At 33.5% G+C, this 17608-nt stretch overlaps 1 protein-coding gene across 5 annotated transcripts in view; it reads right to left on the bottom strand.

Annotated features, from left to right (window-relative positions):
* Nucleotides 1-17608, bottom strand: part of HECW2 (HECT, C2 and WW domain containing E3 ubiquitin protein ligase 2) — a 449633-nt gene that overhangs the window by 270334 nt on the left and 161691 nt on the right. For 3 of the 5 annotated variants that reach the window (XM_074215431.1, XM_074215435.1, XM_074215432.1), the window contains exon 2: nt 6421-6747. In XM_074215431.1, the coding sequence (XP_074071532.1) occupies nt 6421-6712 (292 nt within the window). In that variant the 5' untranslated portion in view covers nt 6713-6747. Of the gene's footprint in view, nt 1-6420; nt 6748-6844; nt 7054-7391; nt 7873-17608 lie in introns of those variants that run through there. The other 2 variants (XM_074215434.1, XM_074215433.1) reach the window with 2 other exon arrangements.

Here is a 17608-nt window from a genome sequence, read left to right as displayed (position 1 = left end):
ATTGTTATAACCCTAAGTCTACTTTGCAGCTTACACTCAATGAAATTTGAGGAAAGTTATGAGAAAGTTCATGATGTGTGACTTTTTTGAGGAAAAGTAAAAAGAAAGGGGGTGATGAGTAATATTTTGTGATACACCCTAAAATATCAGTGTTGAGTTGCACAATATAATATTATTCAGGTGTAATATTTTGAGAACTGAAAGGAAATTTTTTTAACATTTGTACTTTTCCAGGATTATTCAGGATCTAACCTTGCTTGTCAAAAGAAAAATGACCAGATAAAACATATAAAATTTAAATTCCAACTTTAAAATAAAGAATAAAATAGGAGGAAATCAAATACTGATCCTAAAACAAATTTAATGTATTTTGACTTTCCTTTCAATTATATTTTTATTCTTCTCCCAGAGGAATCAATATGTGGCAGTTTTCTAAATGCATTTGCTAAAATTGGATATTTATATGCTTTATGGTTGGAAATATAAGGAGTATCACAGTTGGAACTGTTACGTATGGTTAGAGTAGAATCTAACACAAGGAAAACTAAATTGTAGAACCAGTGAATGCTGACAAATGATTGGCAAAGTGAAAGGCAACTTAGCAACTGGGTACTTGCTTAGAATCAAGAAATTCTGAGTTCAAGTCTCAACTGTACTGACTTGCATTGATAGAAGTTGCTCTTTGGGAGTTTCTTATGGCAATGAAATCAAAGGTCATTCCAAATATCTATATATGTAATATATGTATACATAAATTCACACACACACATATATATACACACACACATGCATGCACGTGTGTATATCTATACATACACACACAGTGGTCTCTGGATTCATGAACCAAAGAGAACCACAACCACACAAAGGTTGACTCATCTATCAGGCTTACAGATAAACTGTTGCCATGACTCTAGAAATCAAAGTAAATATACAGAACTTCAAAACTGGCTAAAAATTACCACTGATAAAAGAAAAAATGTCAGATGTTAATGAGAGTAAGATATGTCTATTTGGAGGACATGTGGTCACTTTCCAAAAGCTTTTCCATGAGCTACATTTGTATTTTATAGCAGTAACTATTTTTTTTTTGTTAAAAAATTTCAGTCATGTATGGCAAGATTTACTTTTGTCTAGTCAGGATAAATTGTCTTTTTTTTTCTATCCCCTTTCCAGATTAGTTGCGTCTGCATGTTCCAGGAAAGTCATCTGCAGTGAGTGATACAAAGTGAAACACTATTACAATTAAGAAAACAAAAACAAAACATATACTCTGAAGGGAAAAGTACACCAAGATAGAAACACAATCAAAATGCAGGGCATGCCAACAAACCACACCTCATCAGGCCTGCGTTTTACTCAAACCCTTCCCCTCTGGGAATGATTTCTTTAAGGACTTTTTCTATGTTCCATAAATAAAATAAAAGTTGCTAGGAAACAGTTTTGTTTCTCAGATAATGGCTGAATTTGGGCAGTAGGGTAGTTGGGGAGGTCATTTAGTAGCTTCCTACCAAGGAAGAGAGAAACCTAAAATTTGTTTTGGACTGATATATTGTTATGAAACATGAATTCTCAGTCTATGTTTATCAGAGAATCCAATGGAGACTTCTGCCTGTTACTCAAATTTCTGTTGAGTCATAGCACCTTTCAATTAATGTCTTAGCCTTTGGGGAGTTGAGTCTTTCACAGCCTGTGATTTTTATTTCTTTGTTATGTTATTACTTTCTCCCCTTTAATTTCCTTCCCTAATATTTTTTATTACCACATCTATCTTCTACTTGTATCTAATAATACTGCTTTCAATGTTTTCAAGACCCTTATTATTAGTCTGAAAAATTACTCCATACACAATGTCTGCTCTGCTGAATTCTATAAAACCTCTGTATTTTCAGGACTCATTGTTTTTATAAATCTGTTGATTTACTATTATCTAAAGTTAAAAAAATAAGCATGTCACATATTTATCAAATGTTTTAAAGTGGCAAACTTTATTTTATATACACTTTCTCATTTGATGCTCAGAATAGATCTGTGAAGTAGGCATAGAGGGGTTGAATGACTTAGCCTAGGATAAAGATGTCAAGTGATAGAAACAGGCCTAGAGATCAGGGATTTTCCTTCTAAATACAGTGATTTCCCCCCCCCCCCCCCCCTTACTAACAAGACACTCTCAACAGCTGGTAAAATCTTAAGGTAAAGGAAATAAGTGGAATTTAACTTGATAGTAATTACTCTAATGACCTCTTGGTCATTTAAAAATTCTATAAAGTCTAGAAAAGCCACACAAGCTGTAGGTTATGGTAACAAAGTTGTACCAACAAAAAGAATGCAAATGAAGATGTTCCCTAAATCTATTTTCATCTGTATCTATTTTATCAAGTGTCAGTTTTATCTGGCCCAATCACCTACAAATTCTCTGAGAATTACCTTGACTAACTTGAACACTAGTGTAACATCTTTGACTAAATTGAATATAGTCCAGTGTTAATTAATCCTTTGAACTTCAACAAACATTAAGCATCCCCTATTTACAAACTGTAATAACAGAGCTTAGAATTTTACTTAAGGAGGGAACAAAACTCTAAGAAAAATACAAACTATAAGAAAAATCTAAAACATTTAGAGTAATAATTTTTAAAAAGTTAAAAATGTTTTTAAGTTAATCTTTAAAAATTTACCAAAATTATTTTGCAAATAATAGCATGGTATAATTTCATTTTTAAAATCTAGAAATACTTAATAGTTTCTATAGAACTCACCCAATAAAATAAGTTTAACTGAATCTATGTAGTTTTATTTATATGATAAAACTTCAACTAGCCAAAATGTTAAAACAATGACTTTATAACTATGATTCATGAAGTTAATTTTTAAATATTTTGATAACTATATTTAATATAATTGGTTTCTTTTATAATTGATATATTTATTTTGTTTATTTTAAACTGTGACTCTGAGATGTCCACAGACTTAACCAGACTACCAAAAGGGTCCGTGATACAAAAAAAGGTGAAGAATTCAATTCTAGGGGAATGATAACTCTTTGCAGTGGTTAGTAATAGGTAACAATTACTTTGAGCTTTAAATCTTATTAAATGCTTTCTTTCTATGAACCTTTCTGGATAGTGAAACATTCTTGAAGCAAGTACTCTTATACTGGACAGTTTGAAATACAATCTTTCCAAAATACATTATATAGTTGTTCCTTGCATTCTTAAACAGGATGTCAACATATTTCAACTTTTTCTTGATGGTTTATGGTTATTATACTGAAAAATAATACAATGATGCACTTTGTGACTAATGACTTGAATTAGATTTTTATCCCTCTTTTGCTGGTGCTAATGGGCCTAATAGGTGTGGATTTTTTAGTTCTTTTTTTATAGTTTTCAGTTTCCTTTCTTGTAGGTTAGTGCTGCTACTTGGCACTTCTTGCTACCAATATTGCATTGTATCCTGTATTAATTCCTCTTTCCCCTTTACAATTAATTATTTCTATATTACAGTGAACTTGGAATTCAATAACTAAACTTGTTTAAAAAAATTATACTGCAATAGTAAATAGAGTGATTTTTCTATGAGTAAGGTGCAGTGATATCTCCAGAGAGCTCAATGCCAGATATGTGGGATATCAATCTATCTAACCTAAATCTTATGAAGATCTTTTGGGAACAACATTAATACTTAGAGATTCTTATAACAGTTTTACCTACTCTACTGATATATTTCTCTATGTTATTTTAGCCCTTTCTCATCTGTTCTTTCCTTCAGCTTTCAAAAAAGTCCAGAACTTTTACATTTTAAAAAATCTGGGTAAAAAAGAATTTGATAGAAATCTCCTATCTAAAGTTTCAGTTATTTATTGACCCATTTATTAATTCAATAAGCATTAAATGCTTAGAAGCATATAGTAAGTATGATTAAACATGAAAACCCATTGAGACCCACTTACAATATAAGATTTTTTTGCTTTGGAAAAAGTCTCAAAGAGCAGATAGCAAATGATAGCAATGGAAAGAGCAATAATAGCAAAGGAAAACTAACTTTCAAAGAAGCACAATGCACCAGAAGCACAAATCATATCCTGCTTAATATCTGAAAACAATTCAGAAGGCAAGTTAGTATTTTTCAAAGACTTCATTCTTCAATTGCTACTTTTCTAGATATACTCAAGGGGGTATTACAAAATCTAAGGGGTTGGCTCTTTGAATTGGGACTCTTTCTCTATGGAGTAAAATAGCCAGTGCCAGAATTTTTATGGTTCTATTCAATCAAAGATAAGATGTACTGAACTTTAGACTTTAGTTCCTTCCTGATTATATTTAAACTGGACAAAATAATTGGGGGAGGGGAAAGGAAGGAACTAGTATTTTGTATGAGTTTCTAAAAGTCATTATGAAATTTTTTTTCAGGTGACCACAACATATCTGGAATCAAATTAATCACAAATAACTACCTAGAGCAAGAAAGCAAAACTGATTTCATTTTCTAGAACTGACACATTTAGAACCTAAAACAAGGAAGGTATTATCTGCCATCATGCATGAAATAGTGAAAAAAAAACCTCTAAAAGGGGTGGGGAGGGGGAAACAGTGAAAAGCAGCAAATTATTTCAAAACCAAAGGGCAAATTTTTATAATAGATGAGTAAAAAAAATAATACTCAAATAAAAATATAATACAATTTGTAAATGAGGTGGTTTCCAGTCTAAGTATATACATAATCCAACTAATCTGTATTGGGTGGAGATATGGATATAACTCTAAACTTTACAGATTTATTTTTAACTTCTCAGAGAAAACAAAGATAAATGTTAAGCTATTCCTTGGCACAGAATTTTACAGTACTATCAGAAGTAATGAAAAAAAAGAACTAATTTTAATCCAATTAAAATCAAAACTCACTTCCTTTATAAGAATCAAGTAAACAAAATTCCATAAACTTACAGTGGAGTCTATACTTTTTTTCATCATGTTCCCTACTTTTAATTGAATTCTACTTTCATTTAGAAAATGAAGGAAACCTAAATGAAATGAAGAAACCTAAATAGAAAATCTACCCTATTGCATGCAGCCTTTAATACTAAATTTTGAAGTATGTTCCTTCATTCAGTACAAATATCTCCCCCAAACTTTAAATGGATATTCTTTGTTTGGTTTTTTTTTACTTTAAGAATTTTTTGGCTTCCCCTGGAAGGATTTGCATGAACTGATGCTGAGTGAGATGAGCAGAACCAGAAATACATTGTACACCCTAACAGCAACATTGGAGTGATGGACTTGCTCATTCCATCAGTGCAACAATCGGGATAATTTTGGCGTAACTGCAATGAAGACTACCATCTGTATCCAGAAAAAAAAATCATGGAGTTTGAACAAAGACCAAAAACTATTACCTTTAATTTAGAAAAAAAACCCCATTATCTTATTATGTAATTCTGCTATCTCTTATACTATATTTTTCTTCCTTAAGGATATGATTTCTCTCTCATCACATTCAACTTAGATCAATGTATACCATAGAAACATTGTAAAGACTAACAGATTGGGGGGGAAACTGTAAAACTAAAAATAAATAAAATCTTTAAAAAAGAATTTTTTGGCTTCCAAGAAAGTAATTAAATTTTTAAGCAAATCTCAAGGCAGTCACATTCTCTATCTCCACCAAAAATAATCAGATAAAGATGAACTGACCTGTACATTTTTGTGAATACTAATTTCCCTAATTCATTTGCTATAAAAACAGTTTTCTTTTCCTAGAATATAATATAATAACTCTGGATAAGAGTAACAAGCCTTGAGCTTTTTGTGGTGGCAGTTGTTTTTGGAAGAATAAAGCCCTAGAAATTGCTTCATATTCATACCATAGAACATTTTAATTTTTATCTCCAGTACTAAACACAATGCTTGGAATACCATATTTAATTATTATGTCTTCATTCATTCATTCATTCATTTACTCCTTCAGAACTCATTTGAAACAAGATATCATTTTTGTAGAGTTTAAATATATATCATCATACAAATTTCTTCCCATGTAAGAATAAGTGTAATAAGGGTATATAATCTCAAGGAGATAGAACAAGGTATATAAAATATTCATCTTCTTTCTATGAAATGGTTTCTTAGGGATGGTCTCAGATTGCAATTTAACAGCACAATTAAAAATTTATTTCAAAATAGTATATATAACCCTAAAGAAAATTCATGTGAAATCTTCAAAACTTTGCTTAATCATACCTTGTGATTTACTTTAAAAATATAAATAAGGAAAGAATAAGTATATCTCATTTTTTCAGATGCTGACTTCTAAAAAGTGAATCAATAAAATGGCAAAGTCAAAAACAATACAGATGACATTCCTCCTGTCTATCCACCCACAACATACACAAACCTCACAGTTCCATTCTACTTGACTCACCTATATGATAAAGTCCTATCCAGTCAGTAGGGTCCACTTCCTCTTTAATGTCCCAGAAGATAATGAGGTTCTGGGCTTGGCCCAGGGTATATTCATACATGCTTGCAGTCAGGCTAGAGCGGCTTTCCGAAGTCACCAGGTCAGTGTCACTATTAGCCCTCTGCAGGTTCATGTTCTCGGGCATGGAGCCCTGAGAGGCGAGGCTCTGGAGGTTCTCGGGACTCAGAGTGTAGCGCATCTGAGGGTTGCGCCTCCTCACAAAAAGCAGGTGTTCCCGGGCTGAGCTAGCCATGCTGCCTACCTCTCTGAAGTCAGCTTCCTAAGGATCTGCAAGAAACCAGACAAACAGGAGGCATTAATGCTATAATGCAAACAATCAGATTTAAGCCTCCCAAAGTTAAAGCTTTGAAGGAATGTTTCTTACAACTGTGACCCCAGAATAATCTGCTGACAAAATAAAGACCAATGTTGTGTTAGGAACTGCTGTTGTCTGAAAATAGCATCTCTAGCTTGCAGTTGCTACTATATAAGTTCAATGAAGCATACTCATAGGAGGTGATGGAGTCATTAAATCTTAAGGATTGCAAAGGATCTAAGATGTCACCTCTCCACTTTACAAAAGATAAAAACCAGAGAGGCAGAGTGATTTCCCCAAGGACGCGCAGTAACTGTGTACTGGACTTGGTTTTTCCCTACATTAGAGCTGCCTTTCTTTCACTTCTCCCTTCTTCCTGCCCCTGACCCTACTGCTGACAAGACAAATGTCAGATTATGATTTTGCTTTAAAAGGTTACAGGCAGGCATATTTCTCCGTCTTAGACCAGAAGTGCTTATCTCCTGCTAACTGCCCATTTCTCCCTACCCTCACTTCCCATGGCTTATTCTTACTACTGCTACATGCAACTAAATAATAAAGATAACAAAAACTAACACTGATGTACTTTAAGATTTGCAAAGTACTATATACATACTGATAATCTCATTTGAGTCTCACAAAAATGCTGGGAGTTAAATTCTACAGGCATCAGTATTCCCATTTTATAGAAAAGGAAACTGAGGCTTATAAAAAGTTAAATGGTCACATGAACTAGTAAATATCTAAGGTTAAGGTAGCAATCAAAGGGAAAGTGGGATTTTGTCCCTGGGCACCAACAAGAAAAGTGGGGCTCTTCTTCCCTATGGCTACTGACAAGTTTGGTCTGCCAGGCTATAGTACTCCCTGAGAGCAGTTACCATGGTGTCCCTTTCCCAAGACTGCCTCCTCCCACACAAACCAACCCCTGTGAGAGAAGGGTCAAACTTAGCACTACTCCTCTCCCACAATCATTTTTGACCCAACCGAAAGAAAACTCACGACACTGATAAGAGAAAGAATATAGGTTTTCCTGCCTCCAAATTCAGTTCTTTATCCATTAGGCCACACTGCTTTTATTCTATCACATGAGAGAAATTAAGAAATTGAAACTTATCACAAGAATGGTATCACATGTTACTATGTTTGCTAGGCAAAAATTTAATGTTCCTCCCAGGCACTCCCTATTATCATTTGCCTTTTTGATTTCATGTCGCTTTTCAAAAGTTTTTGCAAGGTAATGGGGTTAAGTGTCTTGCCCAAGGCCACACAGCTAGGTAATTATTAAGTGTCTGAGGCTGGATTTGAACTCAGGTACTCCTGACTACAAGGCTGGTGTTCTATCCATTATGCCACCTAGCCACCCTCATGTGGTTTTTAATGTTGTCCCTCTTACTCATCTATTCTACTTCCATCACCTAGTTCTAAGTTATCTGAAGGAATAAGATCTTCAGTGACTAAAGAACTGAATTGAATTGTTCTAAATTGAAGCTTTGTGGTTTTTCTCCTCCTTTCCACAGCAGCTCTATCATACAATCACTTTTGAGAAAGAAAATATTTTGTCACAGGTAAATATAGGCACATAGATAAAAAACTCAATTAAAAATTATTGTTGTTAAAGCCAAATATTAAAGTTGCACTGGACACTAGGTTAGCACACATCCCTTTAAAACCTCAGTAAAAATGTAAAATTTAAAAGTCTCTGGAGAGGCTACGAGCATACTTGTTCCTGTAAAAATTCATTTTGCCAATGTAATAAAAAGGTTGAGTAGTTCTTAGCCATCTGAGATAGATTTCAAAGTATGAGATAACAAATGAATTCAATTGATATTTGCCTAAAATTAAAAACACTCGAACAATTCTAAAGCTTGTAATTTAGAGCTAATGTAAACCAATCCAAAATATAGAAAAATATAACTATTCTGTGAGATTTATACCACTCCTAACAGAGCTCCATCTAATAGTCTACTAACATATTCTTCACAAAATTTTCCTGGGAATTAATCCCTATGGCAAAGGCTTTTGTGGTGACTCCAGTGACAACTACTGAAGACCAAGAAAAGAAAGTTTTTGTCACCAAAAGCCTCAGCACTGTCAAATGGTTCATCATCAAAAACTGATAGCATTGGGGCAGCAAGGTGGCACAGTGGATAGAGTACCAGCCCTGGAGTCAGGAGGACTTGAGTTCAAATACAGCCTCAGGTACCTATTAATTGCTTAGCTATGTGACCTTGGACGAGTCACTTAACACCATTGCCTTAAATAAAAATTTAAAAAAACCTGATAGTATTTTATCAATGGAAGAAACATAACATCTGCTTTGCCACTGAACCCCAAGCAGAACAATGCTATCTTTCTATCTGATTTGCCACTGAAATCTATATGTGGTTTTTCTCCCCCCTCATTAGAATGTGAACTTCTCTAGAGAAAGGACTCTTAATTTCCTATTAGTATTCCCCAGCACTTAGCATAGCCTTTTGCATGTAGTAAGCATTAATAAATTATTTCTTTCTTATTTTCATTCATTCATTCAAGTCCACTCATTCATACTTAGAGATCTTCTAATTTCTAACCCTTTCATTTTTCAGATGGGGCACTGAAGATTAGAGAGGGCAATACTCAGTGATATATACCCAATATCCACTGCTAGTTAGTGGCAAGTCTGTTGACTCTTAGTTCACCTACTCTAGCCAAGCAGTTGGCTTCACACCTAATCTGAAAGAAGGAAATCTGGGAGCTACTTACCCAGAAGGTTATAGGATTATATGATCAAGAGCAAAGGGAACTCAAAAGATCATAAAGGCCAATTTCTTTCATTTGCAGAAGAGGAAACTGAAGTTGGAGGACACAAATACCTTGTCTAAAGTCTCACAGGTAATAAGTAGCAAGATATTGTCTCAGAGACCAGTACTCTTTCCACTATATCACACTGCCTACTTTTTTCTTTTTTTTACAGATACAAAAGTATTTATTTTATGGTAACAGATGGTGTTAATATCTTCTATAGAATATCTGCAATCTCCAAGTTATAACAGCTAATGTTCATGGGGTTCTTTTACAAAGCACTTTACATATGTCATCTCAGTTGATCATCACAATAATTCTATTATTATTCCCATTTTATACATGAGGAGACTGAAGCAAACAAAAGTTAAGTGATTTGCTCAAGGTTGCATAGCTAATAAATGCCTGACACAATATTTGAAATGACTCCAAGCCCAGCACTCCAACTACTGTGCCACCAGATTTTGACTTTATCGTCATTTCTTTTATACTTACTGATTCTAATAAGGTTTCCAATCATTACATTCTGCAATGAGATACAATTTGTTTTTTATAAAAGTAGCTGTTCCCTTTAGAAAATCTTTGTCAGTGCATACTGATAGTAGAAGGGACCATACAGTTCATTTTATGACAGGTTCAGTTAATGAGGTGTCCTGTGGAAACCATTAGCACATTTGCCAATACAAAATAAAATTTTCTCAGAAGTAACTTTGTCCTTCAGAAAAAAGTTTATTAAAATATATTGATAAAAGAAACTGTAAATTCAAATCCATATGTGCCAAACCAAACTGTCGCCTTTACCATAATTTATAAAGTTGTTCTATCAACTTCTGTTCGATATGCCCCCATTGATTCCCAATGGGTAATATCTAACAGAATAGCACACAAAAGCCCACAAATACATATTTGCTGCTAATAGAATGAGTTTACAGAAACAATCATTTTACTTTGGATAATCCTAATCCTGCTTTTATCTTTCTGTTCATACATAGTGCTATATTTATGCTCCAGGTGAGTATAAATACAGAAAAAAATTATTTCTAAAAAATAAACCAAAAAAATTGACTGTACTTCACTTGATTGTGTTTCTAAGGTTTCTAGACCTCTCTTCTCCTTCATAATAAAAAATTTTAAGAAATGCTTCAGAGGGGTGGCTAGGTAGTATAGTGGATAGATCACTGACCATGGAGTCAGGAGTACCTGAGTTCAAATCCAGCCTGAGACCCTTAATAATTACCTAGCTGTGTGGCCTTGGGCAAGCCACTTAACCCCATTGCCTTGTGAAAACCTGAAAAGTAAAAAAAATAAAAATAAATAAATGCTCCAGGAAAATGCTTTATTCTTTGGGGAAGTACTCTCCTTGTACCGTGTATCAAATAATATTACAAGGGCAAGCCACATGAAAAATAAATACATAAATTCATAAAAACCAAAAGAAAATTAGGACCTGAAAAAATGTAATGAAAATTCAAATGTAGGATTGTTGATCATTGTTAATTATTTTGAAATCAGAATTCATCAAAGTAATTATAAATACCAGTTCAATAGGAGAGGTGATTAAAAATGCTCCTCTTGGCAGGTAAAGAGTAAAGCTTCCTTTTAGATTTGCACTTGAATGTTGCACACACACTGATAGTCAATGACTGGGTTAGTTGTTTTAAATTAAATGTTTCTTTGCTACAAGAGAAATTTCTCTGGTCAAGGGGAGAACCTTGGGAAATTATCATGATGTTAAAAAAAAGTATCCATAAAAGGTTTTTTAAAAAACTCTTCCAAATACAATGGGGAAAGATTAATTTTTAAATATATCAAATTCAAAATTGATTTATGAATAATGTAGTTTATAAGGTATCTCACCAAGTGTAAAAAAAAAGATTAAACTCTTGTACCCTCCCTTCTCCTTTATCCACATCAGTAAGTTTTTCTAAATTAAATTGTGGTTTTTAATTTTTGTATCATTATTTTCTGTACTTAGATAAATAAGTACTATTTGATTATCTGCAAATGAGCTACTATCTGCATATGACCCCTACCAGATACAGAGTGTCAAGAGACTATAAACAGAAAAATAAATGAGAGCAGGATCGCAAGACTCAGAGTTAGAAGAAATCTTAGAGCTCACTTATTTCAACACACCTCATTTTATAAATTAAAAAAAGAGAGGTCCAGAGATTTATTCAAGATCACATAGTAAAAAAATGGCATTCCAACTCAATTCTTGAGACTTCAAATCTAGAATTCTTTAAATCGGTTCACCCTTCCTCTTTTATCTCATTCTTCATCTCTGTTGTTTTATGCCAATTAAAGCAGTTCCATCCCCAGAAAGACATTCATTGACACAAGTATCTACTTTTCTTTTAAACATTGATCTATATCATTAAAATGTTATTAAATTAAGAGCATGGTGCTTAACTACAAGTAAAATTTTTATATGTCATGCAAGCTTAAGAAAAAAGTAAGCTACGTCATTGATATATAGTCAGTATGTTTCTGAATGATTTTCTAAAAAGATACATTTTTCAAGAAAAATACTGTCCTAAGAATAGAAAACATGCTTTTAGAGGGAAGGAGGGGAAAGGGAATGCCAAACTTGTGACAACATCAATCTAAGAAGCTTCCCAGGGAAGTAAGGAACCTGTGATGGGAAGCTCCCATTCTCAATGCAAATCTGAAACTACAGCAACTTGTAGTATGGGTATTATTGCCTGGATCATTGAGAAGTTATGATTTACCTAGGGCTACAGAGGTAGAGGAGGAACTTGATCCAAGGTCTTTCCTGCTTCCTCAATTAAAAATGAGATAGGGCAAAAGGTTAAGCTTTGAATTGTACTTTGATTGATATAGGGAATTTTCCCATGAGGAAATCTCAGCTACTGACACAGGTCAACAACTTGTTCCACAACTTTAGTCTCAGCAAATAATTTAGACTACAGGTGACAAAACACTGGATAAATGTGTTCAGCCCTAAACAAATTGAAATGGAATTGGAAAATATTTTTAAAATAAATTTCAAAATAGCTAATATCGCATTCTAAAACTAAGTCAATATGCAACCTACAGAAATCTTTAGTTATGGTTTAGTGATGCTCTATTTGAGTTTGACAGCATGAATCTAAAGCACTGAGAACTTAAGTGAATTGCTAGGCCACAGTAACATAGGCAGGATGTTTTAGGTGAGATTGAAAATAGATACTCATGTCAATTTTGAAAGATCTATTTTCAGTCTCACCTAAAACATCCAGCATTTATTTTCTCCATTGTACCTCCATCCATCCCAGGAAGGAAAGGAGGGATGGAGAAGGGAGCTGGTCATGGGGCAAAGGAGAGAGACAGAGACAGAGACACAGAGACAGAGACAGAAACATTGTTTCCAGTTCCAGTTTTTTTTGCCACTATAAAAGTTTTTATACATACATGCAAATGTGTATGTATACACACATATGTATATATGTCCATATCTACATAGAAATCATTTTTCTATATCTTTTATCTCTTTGGGGGAACAGACCAAAAGATCCATCATTTTTGACTCACTTTTTTTAGTAACAGATACAAAGAAGCTCCTTCTTCCTCTATAAACAAAAAAAGCCCAAAACAAAACAAAATTTTTTTTCTGTGTTGAAATGCAAGACTTCTGCAATGCAAAACCCTTTGATCCAACCACAATGTAGAATTGGAAAGAACACAGATCCTTTAAAATTTTGCTTCTTTTTACAGTGAACATTAAAAGCAGTTAATTTTCAACATGCCCTTGCAAGTTTCAAGGCAGAGACCTGCTGAATAACTGTTTGGGGGTTGAGGGGTCAGAGAAGAGGGATAGATTAAAGTACCAGGAATGAACAATTATGTGAAATGGATCTGCCCAAAGGCCAATTGATTTTGGAAGTACCTCTGAATCATAACAAGGACACCATGAAAGGAATTAAAATTGTGCTATGATTTCTTTGAGATGTAAGATACTGATAATCTTATTCTGAAAAAAATTACCAATAGTTCAGGAGTTAAGGACATACCTTTTCATAAACAAAATTATTAAGGCTTTATAATTTTCTGGAAAACCTGAAAAACGACTCATACCCTACAACCCAGATTTCAGCTTGGACTAAGTGAAATATAACAATAACATTTAGGAAAAAAATGTGCTTAAAGTGTCTTGGAGAATCTGCTATCGCCCTTTAGTTCACACAGATGTACAAGATTGACATTAGCTCATCTTTCTGCCACCATCATAGGAGATAACTGGTCTTACTCCACCCTTAAAGTCCATCCTGAAGCTACTACCAGATTAATCTTTCTAGAGTTCTAATTTTAATGTTACATATAATATATATATGTACATACATATATATGTATGTACATGTACATATATATATATATATATATAGAGAGAGAGAGAGAGAGAGAGAGAGAGAGAGAGTATGCAGTGGTTACTCAGATATTTACACACACACACACACACACACACACACACACACACACACATATAATCTCCTTTTGCACATGTTGAAACCATATCATACCAGCTCATGAGAATTGGTATACTAAATTTTCGGTGTGAACATTTATATCTCTATAATTGGCCAAAACTACAAATCAGTGGCTTGATTTGTTTAGTTGATTGTCTACTCTAGATTTAAGAAAGTGATGAGGGGGCAGCTAGTTAACAGAGTACAACCTTGGAATCAGGAGGACCTGAGTTTAAATCTAGCCTCAGACACTTGATATTTACTATGTGACCTTGGGCAAGTCATTGCCTTACAAAAATCTGAAAAGAAAAAAAAAGTAAGGAGGAAATGCTAATAAAGCATATTAAATTTAAAAGTGTGTCACATGTTTTGGGAAAAAGCCTTTTAAACATTTATCAATACATTCCTCCTTCCACTTTATCTGCCTTAAATGTTTTGTAAACCATTTCCACTTGTAGAAATTTTACCTGTTCTTCAGGGCTTGATCTAGTCTACAAAGACTTTCCTTATTACCTTAGGACTCATATTGTAAAAGGCAACAATATGAAAATACTAGATACCTACAAGATAAATACAGAATAGATAGAAGATGGTTTCAAAACAGAGTGTTTCTTCTTCTATAACATTCTGTTTATATTATTCCCATGACCTTCACAATGCCTTCTATGGTAATATATGTATGTATGTACGTATGTATGTATGTATGTATGTATGTATATGTGTGTGTGTTGGGGGGTATACTCACCATCTTCTATACTGGATGGTAAACTTCTTGAGGCAAGGAAATATAACCATAGAGTGTTGTGTGTGATTTTTTTATACAGATTTATAAAATCTTGCAGTTAGAAAGAACCCAGAGATCATCATGTACAACTCATACCTGAAGAGAAAATCCCTCTATAATAACCTCACCAATAAATGGTCATCGAGTCCTTTGTGCTTTTAGACAACTGATGCCCATTATAGAAGATATCAATTGACCTTCACATCCTCCTGAATGGGAAGTTTTAGGGACAATGGACAATAAAATTACTATTTGCTACAAACTTTAAATGAAATGAAAGCTCACAGAAAGATGAGATCAAAATAAGTAACAGTAGTTAGAGGAAGTAGAATTCGAGCTAAGACTGAATTATTACAGAAAAATGTCCAATCACTGCAGATCAGGTAAACAGTATGATCAAGATTCAGAAGCATAGAACTGCACAGGAGAATAAATTTTTTAATGGATGAGAAAGTGCAAACTAAGAGAGGTCAAGTAATTTGTTTAGGGTCAGCTGGCTAGTAGGCAGGATTTGAACTCATATCTTTCTGACTCCAAATCTGATTTTAACCTTTTTATTACATACCTACTTAGGAAGAAAATTAAGATTATAGTTGGGGGGAAAATAGAGTTTGAATGGATCAACCAGTGAGATACAGAATATAATTAGTGATTGTTTCTACATATAAGAACTTAGGAAGCACAGACTTAGAAATGGAAATTGGAGGTCACTAACTCCAACCCTCAAGTTTCATATGAAAAAAAATTAAGGGTTAAATGAGTTGCCACCTAATAAATATCTATGCTAGGTATTGAATCTAGATATTCCCAATTCCAAGTCCAAGTCTCTATCCTTTATCCTGCATTCACAAGCTAATTCTACACTATTAATTTGTACTAGAGGGATATTAGTAAATACATTAGATGGATCTATGAAGAATCTCTCAGAACTAGGTTCAAATTTCTACAGTATACTAGTTGAGCCAGCTTATGTATGTTTCATGGGTTGTACCAACCCACTCATGGCATGCCAGGACAATAAAGAAGGTAGAAAAAGTAGAAATGGGAAGAGGAAAAAGAATAAAGGAGTATAAAAAGTGACCTTAAATCAGAAGGTTGAATTGGCTGATTATAAACTCCCTGAAGGGTTTCAATGCCAAGTGAGTCGAAAATCCCAAGAGCAAAGCATAAGCCTTGACTTAAAATGGCTAGCACTCTAATCATGGCCCCAATATATGATGGTTAAACTACATCATGGAATGAAAAAATGTTTTTTAAATGACAAGGCTATCTTGAATTTTCTTGACTTTAAAGGCTTTGATAGTATTTGTTTAACTATTTTGTTAAAGATATCAATTTCTAAATAAAGAAAGTATGGGAAAAAAAGGCATTGTTAAATTTAAAGGTGAACTTGTGTTAAGCAAACACACTTAATCACGTAACCATAGCATGATGCCCCCCTGGTGGCAGTAGACTTAAATAACTAGTACATCTTTTTGAAAAGTGAACACCACCCTCTTTACCTTTCTGTCTCCCTGAAACTTTATTACTAAAAAGACCAATGTTCTTTCAAAATATAAGATTAGAGTTTGTAACAAACTTAAATGAAAGTTCTATTTCTATTTTTAACCCCAGTGCTTACACATAGTAAACATTTATTAAATACTTTTTTCTTCCTTTTTTTTATTCAACCAACCAACCTAGTTAGCTTACCTCACTAAGCAAAATATAAGTGGATAAAAAGTAACTATTCTAAAAATCACTTCAACCTTGGTTATCAAATTTTTGTTTTGGGCATCATGGGTTCAGAAATATTTAATAGTTTATTTTTCTTGGACATTTCCATTTGAATGTCTTCTCTGTATGTATTTTTCAGCACAGTAATTTTCTTTCTTTTGACAAAATATGCCTCTAATTTCAGTTCAGTCGAAACAATTTTAATTAACTCAATGCTACTACATAATATCCTAAAGACCACAGAAATAGACAAATATAACATTTTGTGGTAGAAAAAATCATTTTATGAACAACTGTGGGATATTAAGCATTTGAAAAGATACACTACCAATTACTCTATTACTTAAGCCACCAAGTGGTAAAGAAAAATTCAAGAAACAGTAAGATTATTTGTGTGCAGTGTATAAACTATGATATAGTAGCAGAAATTGCATCAATATTTTTATTAATTTTTTAGACAATAGTTTCAACATTGAGCCATTTTAATTCAAAAGTGAATCCTGGATCCCATATTTCTGACTGGTTATATTGTCTTCTAAAACTTCAAAAATGATCTGGAAAGAAAGAAGATTAAATGTCTCACCAACTCCACTGGGGAAGCATCCAGAGTTATTTCTAGACACCAAAAGCATTCAGGACACAAACTAAGCCCTAATTACTCATCCCAAAAGGGATGAATATGGAGGTCACATAACATTTAACAATTCTTATTGTGTTACTTAAAAAGAGGCCAGTGCACCAACACACCAGACTAAGTCAAATAGTGATGGGTTCACTCTCCCTTTATTTTCCACATAACAAATATTAGAAGATTCTATTCTAAGGCAGAAGCTGAAGAAAAAAAATGCTATATGACTTTCTTATGAGACCACTAGGTCACACATTTTCCAAAATACATTTCCTAGAACATATATCTAATTGTTGTGATACATAAATATTTTTTTAAAAAAAACCTTTATTTTTCTCAGTGTGAGAATGCTGACAGCTTCCTGGAGGGATGGCAATTTCTATGTCAGGTGTGAGAATGCCCTCCACCAACACAGGTAACAACTCATCTAATGACAGTAGATGCACTACAGGAATTTG

Source organism: Macrotis lagotis, chromosome 1 (assembly GCF_037893015.1).
Source record: "Macrotis lagotis isolate mMagLag1 chromosome 1, bilby.v1.9.chrom.fasta, whole genome shotgun sequence".
NCBI lineage: Eukaryota > Metazoa > Chordata > Mammalia > Peramelemorphia > Peramelidae > Macrotis > Macrotis lagotis.
The sequence above is the reverse complement of the archived record's forward strand: the minus strand, read 5'-3'. Positions and strand labels throughout refer to the sequence as shown.